At 39.5% G+C, this 14,440-nt stretch overlaps 2 protein-coding genes across 6 annotated transcripts in view; one reads left to right on the top strand and one right to left on the bottom strand.

Annotated features, from left to right (window-relative positions):
* The window catches only part of LOC105689932 (homeobox protein aristaless), a 55,281-nt gene extending 49,195 nt beyond the window's left edge, over positions 1-6,086 (bottom strand). The window contains exon 1 of the mRNA XM_020854558.2: positions 4,285-6,086. Coding sequence (XP_020710217.2) covers positions 4,285-4,483 — 199 coding nt within the window. The 5' untranslated portion in view covers positions 4,484-6,086. The remainder of the gene's footprint in view (positions 1-4,284) is intronic.
* A 1,728-nt stretch (positions 6,087-7,814) lies between these two features.
* Positions 7,815-14,223, top strand: LOC105689892 (ras-like GTP-binding protein RhoL). Of its 5 annotated transcripts, none has more exons than XM_048652796.1 (6): positions 7,815-7,836; positions 11,274-11,590; positions 13,055-13,184; positions 13,272-13,386; positions 13,526-13,643; positions 13,761-14,223. In XM_048652796.1, exons 2-6 carry the CDS (start codon positions 11,566-11,568, stop codon positions 13,961-13,963), a joined length of 591 nt encoding a protein of 196 aa, XP_048508753.1. In that variant the 5' UTR covers positions 7,815-7,836; positions 11,274-11,565; the 3' UTR covers positions 13,964-14,223. The 5 variants fall into 5 exon arrangements, with proteins under 5 accessions (XP_048508753.1, XP_020710200.1, XP_012262682.1 ...); XM_020854541.2 differs by lacking the exon at positions 7,815-7,836 and adding an exon at positions 7,970-8,327 and having other exon boundaries at positions 11,274-11,567; XM_012407259.2 differs by lacking the exon at positions 7,815-7,836 and adding an exon at positions 7,970-8,327.
* The last annotated feature ends 217 nt before the right edge of the window (positions 14,224-14,440 follow it).

The raw sequence follows: 14,440 nt of genomic DNA, 5'->3' as shown, positions 1-14,440 counted from the left end.
CGAGGAGGCGCCTTATCCATTAGGACCGCGAGTATAATTGCTAATCGCTAATTACGAATCGACTCGACGGTCCTCGAGAGTCTCCTGTATATACGCGTAAATATACACCTCTGCGTATACACGACGAACATATGTATATGGTCGCGGAAAATGAGAGGGGAAGAAGAACGATCGTTTATTTTTTTTGAAGGAAAAACTCATGAAATCGCATTCCTCTTGGCCCGATATATCCAGTACCCTATTTTACCCACAGGGCGATCCCACATTTTTTCGAACATATCGCATATATCCGCCATAAATTCGGGCTATACCTCTATTTCTCCCACGAGAACAATCCCCCGCGTATGACCTGCGTGTTCACGACATCGTATCCAGTCGAACCGCGCCGTTGCAATTATACGAATCCCTCTATATGATAATAAAAAAATCTTGTACCGAAAAAGAAATGCAAGGGAGGAGATTTTTAATATTCAGATTATGATGAAAATATTACAACATGAAGTTCGCCGAGATGACGAAAAGCGATCTGTTACAGTAGCTTGATTAATTATTTATTGAAGAAACGAGTGGGCTACCTCGAAATATCGAGTAGAAAATTTTTTCCACCCAATTATTACTCGATCGATTGCATGAGTAGATGATTTTGGCTTTCAGATTTGGATTTCGGAGCTGATTATACGTGAAATTACCCTTGAAAAGCCAAAAAAAAAATCAATTTTTGGGCCTGAAGTAAAGTAATTTAAAAATTGATTGTATTACACTTTTCTCACGTATTTTGACCTCAGGAATCCGAATCTGAAAGGAAAATCATTCTATCTCTAAAATTGACCGAGTTATCGCCAATTTTCAGCTTTTTGGGGTCAAAAATAAAAAATTGATTTTATAGTCTATATTAATGTAATTTGAGCTAAGAAATCCGTATCTGGAAGAAAAATTGATCTATCTGCAAAAATGACCGAGTTATCCCCATTTTTTCGCATCTTTTGGTACAAATTTGAGGATATCTCGAAGGGAAAAAATCTTAGCTCAACTTGGACAACGGATTCGTGTTCCTGAGGTCAAAATACATAAGAAAAGTGCCATACGATCAATTTTAAAAAATAAAAAATTTTGGCCAAATTTTGAGATTTTTCCAAGGGGTACCCCTTACGATTTTTTCAAATTTTGGCCAAAAATTTTTATTTTTAAAAATTGATCGTATAGCACTTTTCTTGTGTATTTTGACCTCAGGAACACGAATCCGTTGTCCAAATTGAGCTAAGATTTTTTCCCTTGGAGATATCCTCAAATTTATGCCAAAAAATGCGAAAAAATGGGGATAACTCGGTCATTTCTTTAGATAGTTCAATTTTCCGTTCGGATTCGGATTCCTGAGCTCAAAATACATGAAGATAGAATAAAAGATCAATTTTTTATTTTTGACTCCAAAAAGCTGAAAATTGGCGATAACTCGGTCAATTTTAGAGATAAGTCAATTTTTCTGTCAGATTCGGATTCCTGAGATCAAAATACGTAAGAAAAGCACATTAAACCCAATTAAAAAAATGATTTATTTTTTATTTCATAAAATTGAACTTCAACAGTCACGTGTAATAATTCCGCGCGTGGCGAGCGATGTACGTACGTAAGTTCTTCATGCCACTTGTAAAGAGAAATATTTCTCCTTTTTTTTATTCTATTCAAATCGGTGGGAATAAAAATTTGAAATATTCGTTGTTGTATTCGGTAAAAAAAATGAGGAGTACGAACAACTGTTTTTAATTTAATGTCGTTTATGCTTTTTTTATCTTTCAATTTTTCATCAAACCATAGATCGCTAATGAAAATCATAATATTAATATCGCCGATGATAACGTATCTCGCGATGCGGCAAAATGTTTCGATTCGAAGTAAAAGATGGAAGAAAAATGGAATATCAAAATCCCTCCATCATTTTGGTTTTTCAATTTATTTTTTTCCTCTCCTTCTAAAATTGCCCTTGTTCTCCTCATTTCGTATACACGACAATTCATTTTTATTTCAGATAAAAAGGACCATAAATTCGTAACCAAAAATACGTGAGGGGTATGTAATATACGTTTAGATATACATATGTACATACTCCATTGCACGGGCATGAAACGCATGCACACGTTGGTTCGTTCCACTTGGGGTTCGATGGCCAATCAACCGCTCGGGCTGCGCGGCACCGACGCCATTCTCGCGGTAGCTAATACTTTTACATATATTCATACATATATATATATGTATATATATATATATTTACCCATCTACACACGTGTGCGTACACACATTGTACGCGTCGATATATATGTATATGTACGGTGGGTGTAACGCGTGTATAGACACGGTATATCCAGGTTAGGTTAGAAAATTGTTTGTTGTAGGTGGGTATTAAATATAAAAGTAGGGGAAATTAGACGGGAGCTAAAAGACGCCCAAATCCATCGCGCGGTGCATGCATTGTTGTGTGTGTATAGTGGACCTTCTTTTGATTAATCGCCCGCACGCGGCGGTCTAATATACATATATATATATCAAAGTGTTCGCTATATGTGCACGTGTATGTAACGTACACATACGCGGAGGTATAATAATACGTTGAGATGTGTAGAAGTTATACGTATTCATCCCGGACAATATACGCTATCATATGCGGGGGACTGCGATAAACAGTTGTTAAATATATTCGCCTCAAAAAATACTCGATCCGATATAGTATAATCGAGGGCGGGTAAACGAGGTATATATATGTACAAATAATAGCTCGTATACATATGTATGTATGTACATGACGAAAAGTAATTACTTATCTTTTCAATTACGCTTGTAACCCTGTCGCCGAGACTATACATACATACACACGATATACGATAATAGAAATAATGTATATAATACGTATATCTCTTTTGTTTCTTTAAGAATAGAAAAAACGGGGCACAAGGTATATTGCTGCGTAACGTATACATGTATACCTTATTATACAGGTGTAAGTGTCACGACGCGCGGGAAATCTGTTGTCTTTAATTCATTTGTTTCGCTGTATCTTTTTTCAATCTCTAATAACAGAGGGAGAATTGAATGAAATAAAACCAAGATCCGGCGGAGAATTATTATTTAGACACGAATACCACGGTGCAAAAATGACGTATTAATAACAGCAATAACAACAATATCCGAGTGTCGTCTGCTCGATACAAATTCGTATATATGTATATGTATCTCTGTTCACGTGTGCAGCGGCGGTACATGCGTAAGAAGCAGCGAATAAAATATATAATGCGTTTTTAATTGGACGCCATTTTGATCTTTAATTACACATCTCTATATACACGTACCCCGTGTACATGATATTCACACATGAGCCGTATGAGTGTCACTCGTTATTCTCAGTTTTAAATAATTCTTTTCAACTTTTAATTTTTCTCACCCCCTACAAGTGTAGTGATATTTGTACATACGGTATTATATACGTACATATAGATATATATGTGAAACTACATGTACGCGTGTGACGAAGAAACATTCGTATATATATATGTAGATACGAAGATATACAATATGTATTATGTGATCGTAATCTGCACAGAACGCGGAACCGCATTATACCATATACATATATATGCATTGCATATACGTACATACGTGGTGCTGTCTTATTGTTAGATACGTAACAATGTGCGTATGAAATACACGAGTTAAATACCTTTGGTAAGTAACAGTACAAGGATAATATTTAAAAATAGTTAATGCGCGCGGATGTTGAACAATCGCCTTAACGCGATGATGATGATGATGGTGATGGCGATGGTTATGGTTATGGTAAGTATAGACAAATTACCAGCCGACGAATTAGATATTAGGTATGTACCCACTTTAATTTCTGGTAAAATTATATAAGACAAAAGAAAAATATGGGAGGAAGGTGAAAAAAAGAAAAAAAAAAAAACAAAGAAAAGAAAAGAAAAGAGAAAAAAAAAAAGAAGCGAAACGCGCCGACTTAATTTAGTTATCTAATTGTAAGATAACCATTAGGCAGGTACTACCCACCGCCGCTATACTTTGTAATAAAGTAGCGCACTGTTAGCTTACGCGTGTATTATTACCGTGAGGTAATTATTTTTACCACATCAAGTGGCTGGCAGCGTAAACTATTGTATTATTACAGTCCGGTGCCGCCCGCGCGCCTACTATATATGTATACGTTCTCTCCTTTTACCATCATTTATTATTATTTACTTTAGTTATATTATACGTATATTATAGTATTGTTTCCACTCGTACCTTGAGTCGAACGAATGGCGCGTTGCGGCTGATGTTGGCTATCCTGGATATCCTGTTTATTTCGTGGAAAATCGGAATCTCCGACGTCCACCAGGCTCCGTATGCTAAAGACGCTTTTCGCGACACGGGTCTTCTGCATGTCCCCCTGTACGGCTACCAGACCGTCGGGTTGTCTGCGTTGTGTCGTACTCAAATCCATGATTTTTATCACGCCCGATACCGCGTTGGTTTTTTTTTTATTTTTTTTTATTTTATTATTATTATTATTATTATTCCCTATAACGGACGTTCGACGCTTCGTCGAGACGGGAATTCACTTCACTGTAAAAAAATCCGTCGCATGGTCAAACATTTTACACGATTTATGATTTAGTCACCGCGTTAGTTTTCTCTTCTTTTTTTTTTTTTGTTTTTTTATTGTCGCGTACAATCGCACCAGATCGTCACCAGATCGGAATTATATAGTTTGTCAAATCATTCGATCGATATTATATATATATAACTGTATAATTATATATCGTAAGTTTGTTTGAAAATTATTAACTAATTTCAGTAGTTATTCAGTTCGAGTTTAACCCTCCGCATTACAAGAGGAGTCCCAACGTATACGATAATAATTAAACTTTTCATTAACCGCCGGACTGTACATACTTATTATTTATATACTCACTGATATAAAATCGCCCGGTAGTTTACATATTTATATATATATAAATATATTTCGGTTTCGTTGACGCGTGAATAAATTCGTACCGTCGAAGTTTTCATTGAGAAAAATCGCACCGGTTCCTCCGCACTTGTCTTTCCCACTCGAGCGATGCGTGTGATTTGTGAAATAAATTGTCACTTTTTTGTCTTACATTTGTACCGCGCGACGACGTGATTGACTACGTGTAATTCTACATACTCTGGGTGAATTTGTTGCGTCGATCGGAGGGAACCGTTTACGGAATAACGTGTACCGTCTTCGTGTGTACATATATAATATAAACGCGACCGAGCGATTCTTCGAATCGAGCAGAAAATTTTATTGTATCTCCACGAGGATAAATGATGTATGAAGCTAAACGTAAACATACACATTCAAGAGTGGGATTCCGATCGACTCAATGACCTCGTGTGTATATTGTTCCTATAGTATTATTATAGCATTAGGATTATCGTTCCTTCATCCTTACTACACATCCATTATACTCTTCTGGTGTAACAAACGCGGTTAAGTATTTATACTTAATATCACTTGATCACACTGCGAATTACGACTTTTGTACAATAATATATACGTTACGTATATAATCGTATATTTGAGGAAGGCACTCTTCTGTACGATACACGTCGTCGTTCACATTACGTTTTACGTCGATGAAATTTCCCTCAATTACTTATTCGAACTCGATTACGATGAATTACGGTAAAACGAACGCGCACAGTAAGCCACAAAGTTGATAATTAATTCTACGAAGCAACGACAACGATATAATCAACCACCTCGTATCTATGTATGGCTAACCTCCGGCACGTGGTGTCAACGTTGCCCGATTGTAAATTAGATCCGAATTTCGATAGAACTAAAAATGACGATTGGCAGGGGCGGGGGCGGGGGGGGGGGGGGGGAGGAGGAGGGAGAAATAAATGGCTTTTTCCAAACTCCCGGTGCGTCGTCTGCGCGTTTCTACACAGTTTTACCGAACGGAAAGGCCGCTGCTGGTGTTTGGCGTTGTCTGGGCGCGGGTGAAAGAAACGCGCGTCTCGCGGACTCTATAGACCGCGGGAATGTGCGCGCCCAGGTGGGCCGACAATCAGGTACGGTGTTAAGCTGGCTGCCGCTGGTTCTTGATCCTTCGAGTCCGCCTCTTACCTCCCTCGGGTCCCACCACCTTTGTCTTGCGGCATGCGGGACACGGGGCACGGGCCACGGAGGTAACTCGACGCGTAGAACCTCCCCCTCCGCTCCGCGAGGACACGCCCACGACGGAGACCGACCTTCCAAAATGGCGGCTCTCGGGTTCACGCCCCCCCCCCCCCCCCACTCCGATAGTACAGCCGCGCGTTTAACGTGGAATAAAAATTCATCGAATCGTCCCGCGAGGAACGATGCGACGATTCGGTCCCGATATGGTTTCTTCGGATACCGCAAACGACTCGGCGGACTCGATAATAATAAAATAATAAAAGATCGCGTTCGAGGGATTATAGAGTCTCAATGGGCGTTCACGATCCTCCCCCGTGAAGTACGTAATGCAAGCAAAAAGAAAAGTACGAAAAAAAATTACTTTTTATCGTAGCGGAATGCAGGTGCAATTAAATACCGGTTAACTTTCAGACGGTATTTCCGATCTGAGTTTGAAAAATCTCAAGTTTTCATTCAACCGCTCTACCGCGCAAACTTGAGGTATTTTGAGCCGGTTCTTCTGGCGTTACCGGGGATACAAATTATCGATGAAAATGTGGTTCGCATATATCGGAGCAGTTTTTGTTATCCGTTGAAATCTTCGGTTGGGAGGACGGTTTTATACCGTCCGCCGTCTAGACTGCAGTTCTCGATTACCTTCCACGGCACGGCAGACGTCCGTCCGGCTGCCAGAAGCGCTCTTGAAATTCCGATGAAAATCGACAGGCGGCGACACCCGGTAGATAGGCGGCAGATCGTCGTTCGAAAAATTTGTGTACAGTTCGTTGACCTTGACATCTATAATTGTTAAAGTTTCACCATAATTGAGAAATGGTTTTCCGAGTGTTCGCTAATTCTAAGGGGCGCCGCGGCGCGAGTCTCAGAAAGTGCAGCAAAACGACCGGAAACTATGTAATAAATTTCAAGATTATATATAGACAGGATTTTATAGCGCATTGTGCGAAATACTCATCCATTTATTAAATTCGCAAATTTACTCTTCGAGGAAACTGACTACATAGCTTTGTGATAATTACTTTTCATCACGTGCCAATAACGCATATTGAAGTATGCGCTTAATTTGCATATACACGAATATCATTGCATTCCTTTCATGGATCTAAATTGCAACCTGCAGCATGCCATATAATTCGTGTCCTGTATACCTATATGTATACACATAACGTCGAGAACGTTATATCGGCGATAACGAGAACAATTCATTCGCTTGGCTATGTGTACGATACGTATAATACAATGCATCACACGCCGTTCCATACCCGTCTATAACAATCAGTCGGTGATCGTCGACGCGCCCGCGGTATATGTATATGACAATCCTCGTCCAGCGGGTGTATATAAATATATACATAAATACGTACATGTACGTATAGTTTCGTTGTGCGCATCGTACAGACGAGGAGAATCTCTAATGCGTCAACGTGACGGGGAAATTGATAAGAAGCAAAGACTGCATGGCATTCGACGCGGCGGCGTCGTGGTTCCTTCGAGGAATGCGCGTCATGAAAATTCTTCGAAAAATCTCACCTGGCGAGATGAATTCTGTTCGACGTTAATGTAAAGCGAATCGCGATACACCGCGCACCTGTACGGCGACTGAGATCATAAATTTTACCTGGAAACCCGAACCCGATCAATGAGTATGTCATATACATATAACTTATACAATATCAGCGAGATCGACGCTTACGCACATGAGCCGGATCGGACGATGAGTCGTCGTCGTCGTCGATTGTCATATTATCGTCGTGTATGAGCGCCGCGGCTATCGGAATCCTTAGTCAGTTGGTGGTCGTCGTTTGGTTCGTATGCACGTGTGCGGCATCACGTCTTGTATTTATCGGGGTATCGATAACGCGTATCCCGAAGATCCTCCCTGATCCGTCGCGGTGTAGAGATCGTTCGATGTTTCCGTTCGCATCCTGATCCGTGATCGGTATTCGTCGATTTTTGTTTCGAGTGAATTCGGAGAGAAAAAAAAAAAAAAAAAGACGGAGAAGCGCAGCGATTCGCGCGCTCGTCGTCGTAGGAGGAAGCGGAAGAAATTTCGGTGCAGCGTTGATGATAACCGGCCGCCGAGTGAAAAGAGGAATAATTTTGAGATTATGTGTCTGAAATTGGTCGATTGACGGTGAGTTTCGTTGATAATATTTGACGGAAAAATCCATCGGGCCGGCGTTATCGAAGATCGTTTCGAGTGATCAAATAAATTAAAAGATATTTTTACCATGAGATACCCGCGATTGCGTCAGAGCATTAAATTAACAAGCCGAGGTAGGAATTCGTATAATACGTTTCCGCATTATTTCCATACCACTGTGCCGAAAAGACAAAACCTTGAAACGAGATGTTCGAAAACAGAAGACTAGAAGAAAAAGCAACAATAGATAATCAGAGGAGAAACTGAGAATGGAATGTTAAAATTTTTGCAATTATCTAAAAACAATCGAATGTGGGCGATCGTATTTCGTTGTCACATACAGAGAAGAAACTGGGTATTGTCGCGTTAACAATCAAGATTAAAATTCGCCCTGCGATACGAACAACTGTTACGGCTAATCTTATCTCGCGACGACTTTCATATACCACGAACGGAATCGTTGCCCATCGTGCCCGCGGTTGAGGTTCAACGTGTAAGTCATAATGAGAGGAACAAAAGAAGATATATAGCGTCGATTAATTTTCTTCGTAAATTTATCGTACGAGCGACGAAAAATTTCGCGAATATCGGTGAACAGATTTGAAGGAGTATAGTACGATTTGTGGAAGACCTCGCGACGCTACGTTTGAATAATTCCGCTGTATCCCGAAACAAACGAGCGTCGTCGTTAATCGATATTGTTCGATAAGTAAAACAGATGTCGCGTACAACCGTGCGGTTCGCTTCAATTTTCAATTGTTTTGATACAAAATGCATCTCTTTCTGTACAGAATTCCACATACTGTACGCTCAACGGGTTATATAATCGTACGATCTACGAAACGATCGTAAATCCTACCGTGTTCTCAACAATCGCAATGATAAACAAATGATTTCAGAAATAAGGGAACTTGTAACAATAAGACCTCGTTAACGGTGAGGTATAGTTGCGCTATACATTTATCTAAAAGAGATAAACGAGATTCAAATTCCAGAAATTAATTAAATAGCCAAATACGATACGAACATGTGTTATACAGAAAAATTTGCAATTACGTATAATAGACACATTACAACAATGATTGGGATGATCCTCGCGTTACTATAACAAAAGATGAATGAATAAATAAAATTCGTTGAATCCGAATTGCCCTAGATATAGCCGATTTGTAATTAATTCGCCATTCACCTGTTTAAAATTTCCAATCATTCCCGTTTTCCTATAAATTCGAAGCCATTCAGGATCATCGCCGGACGTGGGAAGCCTCGCGAGTCGGTTGCAGTAGTAACGCAACGGCTGCAGTAAAATTTCTCGTTGCAGCTGATCGCGTGGGAGAATTTTGTGAGACACCGTACAACGAATATAAGCGCGCTGCAGACAGAGAAGGGGAGTACAAAAAAAAAAAAAACAGAAAGAAAGAAAGAACGAACTGATCTTGGCTCGTTACTCCGTGCCATCTGCAGTTTAAGTATCGTACGCGTGGTCCCGTATATATATACACACAACGAAATTTATCTTATCTCACCATGTTTCATAAAAATCGTTAACAGGGTTAATATAATACGAGAGAATTTTCTGACGGAATTTCCGTGTATGAAAATTGAAGAAGTCGCGCGCAGCGTACCTATACATGTATATGTATGTATACGCGATGGAGGAATGAATTATTGCACCGGAATCGAAACGATTTGTTTAAATATAATAATATTAATGCTACCGACGATAAGTCGATGCCTCGAGAGCTGCGACGGAAGGGCCTCAGTATGTATATGTATATGTTCGAAAAAGGAAGTGGGTTTTTCACGTCACGGAATAAACGATGACCGAAGTCCGTTCGCCCGCGGGGAGTTTCTACAATTTCGTAAGAGCCCCGGCTCCGCAGTCGGTTGAACACACTTTGTACATACGTATATGTATATATGTATATATCTATAAATGACTTCGTTCTACATATACAATTTTTGTTAATACAATTAGTCATTTTATCCCGTAATTCTCGAGTTCCATTGCAGCTTAAGTACCAACAGGAAACTCGTTTGTTCCGACTTTGCGACGTATAATGATAACAACTGCGATGGTATATTGTCTCTTTCGAGTTGTACGTAAAAGCTCGTTGACTCGCGAAATTAAGCGTTGAAATTCTTTCCCCAGAGTTTAAGAACCATTACCGCGGGTGCGGCGGGGGTCATACCGACGAGAAGACTCGTCCGTCCCTGATTATTATCATTATCATTATCATTATCATTATCATTATCATTATCGTTGTTATTATTAATATAATTGACAAACGAACGCCCACACTGCAGTTAATGATGCATTATCACGCGAATTAGGTTGAATTCCGCGGTGTTAAAATTATTTATTATACGCCCCTCATTTTTTTTTTCGCCCAGCAATAAACGACCTTATCCTTTTCTTTATTCGCTATTCTTTTAGTTTGCAATTCGCGCTGATACGGCATCGTAATTAGTCAGAACAAATTTGAACTAAATTTGATATATGTATAGAAGCGATATTAAGTTGGGTGTAGAATATTTTCCGAAGGAATTTAAATTCATCTGTTTCTAATCTGTACTGGGAACTATAAAGATAAAATTTAACGGGTTTGAAGTTTGCTGCGCTTCCTATATAACATATACGACCCCTTCACGAACGATAATAGACCACAATAGCAATTAGTAACAACGCTGCGCTGCAGCTGCTGCTAAATGGACCCAGGATCAATGATATTATTTCATAACATATCACAAAAATTTCTCTGTTCGATATCCCATTGGTTCATTTTTTTTTTTTTCTTCTTTTATTTTTTCTACGGTTAATTTATAACCGCCGCCCTATCATTTCCCTATAGCTTATCGCTGTATAGCTAAAGCAGCACACACGCCTATACGTATTTATTACATCCAAAACTGATTCGTCGTATTTTTGTTTCATAGGTACAAAAACCAAGTACATGATACGATGTAGCTGTATCCCGGAGCGGGAAAAGCGAGCTGCGGATAGAAAGAAGTAAAAAAATAAAATAAAAAAGAAACAGAGAAAAGAAAAACGTCCGAGAAGAAATTTAGGACAAAAATAAGAAAAAAAAAAAAAAAAAGAAGGAAGCGCGGAGAGAACGAGTCCAAGTCCCAAAGAGGATATATATATATATATATCTAGAGCAAAGTTGGAGGTCGATATATAAGCGCAGTTTCATCAACGACCGTAATTGCGATCAACGATAATCCAATGTGCGTTGGAAAAGCATCCGACGGTAGGACAATATCATATTCCTCAAGTCTTCGTTATTGTATAATAGACGAGTAATTTAAATTCCTCGTACACAGTCCACGGTATCGAGAAGGGGTTGATTTCGTGCGACTTGACTTCCTGCCCCGACGGGGATGAGTGCACTACACAACGCGATAAAGCCATTCGGCGTATATAAGTCCGGCGAGGCACGAAAATAATAAAACTCCGATATGTGCTCACATATGTGTGTATATAACTCAGGGTTGTAAGTATCGCGTCGGTATGTAGAAGGGAAAAAAAAGAGAACGAAAATTAAAAAGAGCGACAGAGAGAGAGAGAGAGAGAGAGAGAGGAGCTTTCGTTCGATAATTGTGATGCTAGGCGCGGTGCGCGTTTTTCAAATACGTTTCTCATACCGCATCGTACCACCGCATTATAAACATGGGGCCATATACTCTCGTTCGCCGGATGCGCGACGCCATGTATGTTGCACATGAAGAAATATAGTATAATAACAATAACGGAAAGAGGAAATTTTTATTTTTTTATTTCTCTTTCCTCAAAAAGGCAGCTTCCAGTTTTCATTTCGTGATGGAACTCTGCAACTTATCGACTCGAAATCATCCAATTCTCCTCGTCGAATCGAACGAGCAAACGTACCATAATTATATCAAGTCCGACACTTCGGGTTACACGGAGAATGACGCGTATAGCCCATATGGGACATATGTATACCTATACCAGTGGCGCCCGCATTGGATCTTTCTATACCTATACATACGTATAGCGTCAACGTAACGAATTAACTCCCTTAATTGATAGCGTCGCGTTCACGATGAATGAACGAACGAACGAACGAATGAATGAATAATAGGTTTGTTGTGTCATTTTTTACACCCGTTGCACGCGCCGTACAAGCTTACACTCCAAGTAGTTCACAGCGTACACACATTTATCCGACAATCAGAAGATGCATCCGAACCGCACGTGCATCTACACCTTGATGATTTTATAATTTTTACGTGAATTGATGAAATGTCGGTGTATACATGGAAATATTATACGTGTCTCTCGAATACAATAGATCCAACCGCGTGCTCCGCGCGTTATTATAATATACAACAATAATGAGCGGATAAGATAAGAGTTGCAGCTCCGACATGATGTGTATATACATATGTATATATCACTTGACGTATATATATATATATATACTTATGTGATGTGAGAGCATACATCGGACAGGAAACATACATAGAGATTGAAAGAGGCGATCTACCACCAGTCTAATGGAATTGGTTTTGCTAAGGCGCGGCAGGCAGGCGTACAATTGCGGACATACCGGCGGGCGTAGATTCCGGGCTGTTTAAACACGTATTAATAAATTATTTGAATAGATTAAAAAAGGGAAAAGCACGTGGGATTGTGATAGATAACTTTTTATTTTATACCTCAGTTTTTATATGTGCTCGTTTGTTTTTCGCAGAGGACGGAAAGATGGTGTCTCGGATCCGACCGATAAAGATCACAGCGGTCGGCGACGGTATGGTCGGCAAGACGTGCATGCTGATCACATACACGACCAAGAAATTCCCGACGGAATACGTACCAACAGTGTCAGTGTTCTACATTTTCTTCTAACTCTGAGAAAATTGGTGAAATTAATCGTTTGTAATTATTTTCCGTATACTTGACATGTTCAGGTTCGATAATTATGCGGACAACATATGCGTCGACGGACAGGAGTTCAATATGACACTGTGGGATACAGCTGGTCAGGAGGATTACGAAAGGCTAAGACCACTGTCTTACCCAAACGTAAGTTTTGTCTAGTTTAAATTAATCGGAACGACAGCTTGCGATTTCCGGCTGACGAAAAAACCAGCCTCATCTGTTGGTAATGGTGTTTAATTGAGAAAACATCTCGACTCACCTGGAGTTCACGTATCATTTTCAGACGGACTGTTTTCTCCTCTGCTTTTCCATTAGCGCTCGGAGTTCATACGAAAACGTTGCCAGTAAATGGCATCCGGAAATCAAACATCATTGTCCAAATATACCGATTGTCTTGGTCGGTGAGTAAGCTGAATTTCCATTTATTCGATTCGCGATATCTCTTGAGTTTGATCGTTATTGTTTTTTCTAACACAACTGAACGGGGTTTTGAACGGTTCGAATTTTTCAACCTGCAGGAACGAAGGGTGACCTCAGAAACAAGGAGGATATGGACGTTATTACTCCATCGGAGTGCAAAAAGATGAAGAAAAAAATCAAAGCTTTCAAGTACGTCGAATGTTCAGCTGTACAGCAAGAGGGACTCGAGGAGGTTTTCGTTGAGGCGATAAGAGGTGTCCTCAAAAAACCTTCGCAAAAAAGGCTTTGCGGAATTCTTTGAATTTCGATATTACGCGATACATTTGCACAAAGATCGTTTTCACGTTTTTACATTTATAGAACCGCACACGTCGAAGAGAAGCTTTAACCCTTGAACTATGGCTGCCGCCAACAGATCGCGGAACGAAATATATTCCAGTAGCTAGAGGGTTGATTGGATGGTATTAAGCAATATCATCTAACTAAAATTTTTTAAGGAACCGTGCGATCGATATATTTTATGATGTGGGTTGCGCTTCACATTTTTGCAATAGTTTAAAAAGAAAAAAAAATTCAGTTCAAGACGTTTTTGCTTATTACCGTCTGATTATCATTGTCACTAGTTTTATCACTTTTATGATTATTTTTAATATTGCTATTATCATTATTACTATTATTATTATTACTATTGTTGTTGTTATTTTTCACATCAACGTGGCAAAAAAACTTCCTCGATGATGAACGGCGTCCAGCGAAATAACTAACTTTAACCAAAGAC

The sequence above is a fragment of the Athalia rosae genome, chromosome 3 (genome assembly GCF_917208135.1).
Source record: "Athalia rosae chromosome 3, iyAthRosa1.1, whole genome shotgun sequence".
NCBI classification, from domain to species: Eukaryota; Metazoa; Arthropoda; class Insecta; order Hymenoptera; family Athaliidae; genus Athalia; species Athalia rosae.
The sequence above is the reverse complement of the archived record's forward strand: the minus strand, read 5'-3'. Positions and strand labels throughout refer to the sequence as shown.

Excerpts from the sequence above, each read along its gene's own strand:
- LOC105689892 (XM_048652796.1), top strand. The coding sequence starts at position 11,566 with ATGTGCGTTGGAAAAGCATCCGACG. Across the intron at positions 11,591-13,054 it reads CGTTGGAAAAGCATCCGACG|AGGACGGAAAGATGGTGTCT; the intron begins GTAGGACAATAT and ends TGTTTTTCGCAG. Across the intron at positions 13,387-13,525 it reads GACCACTGTCTTACCCAAAC|ACGGACTGTTTTCTCCTCTG; the intron begins GTAAGTTTTGTC and ends TATCATTTTCAG.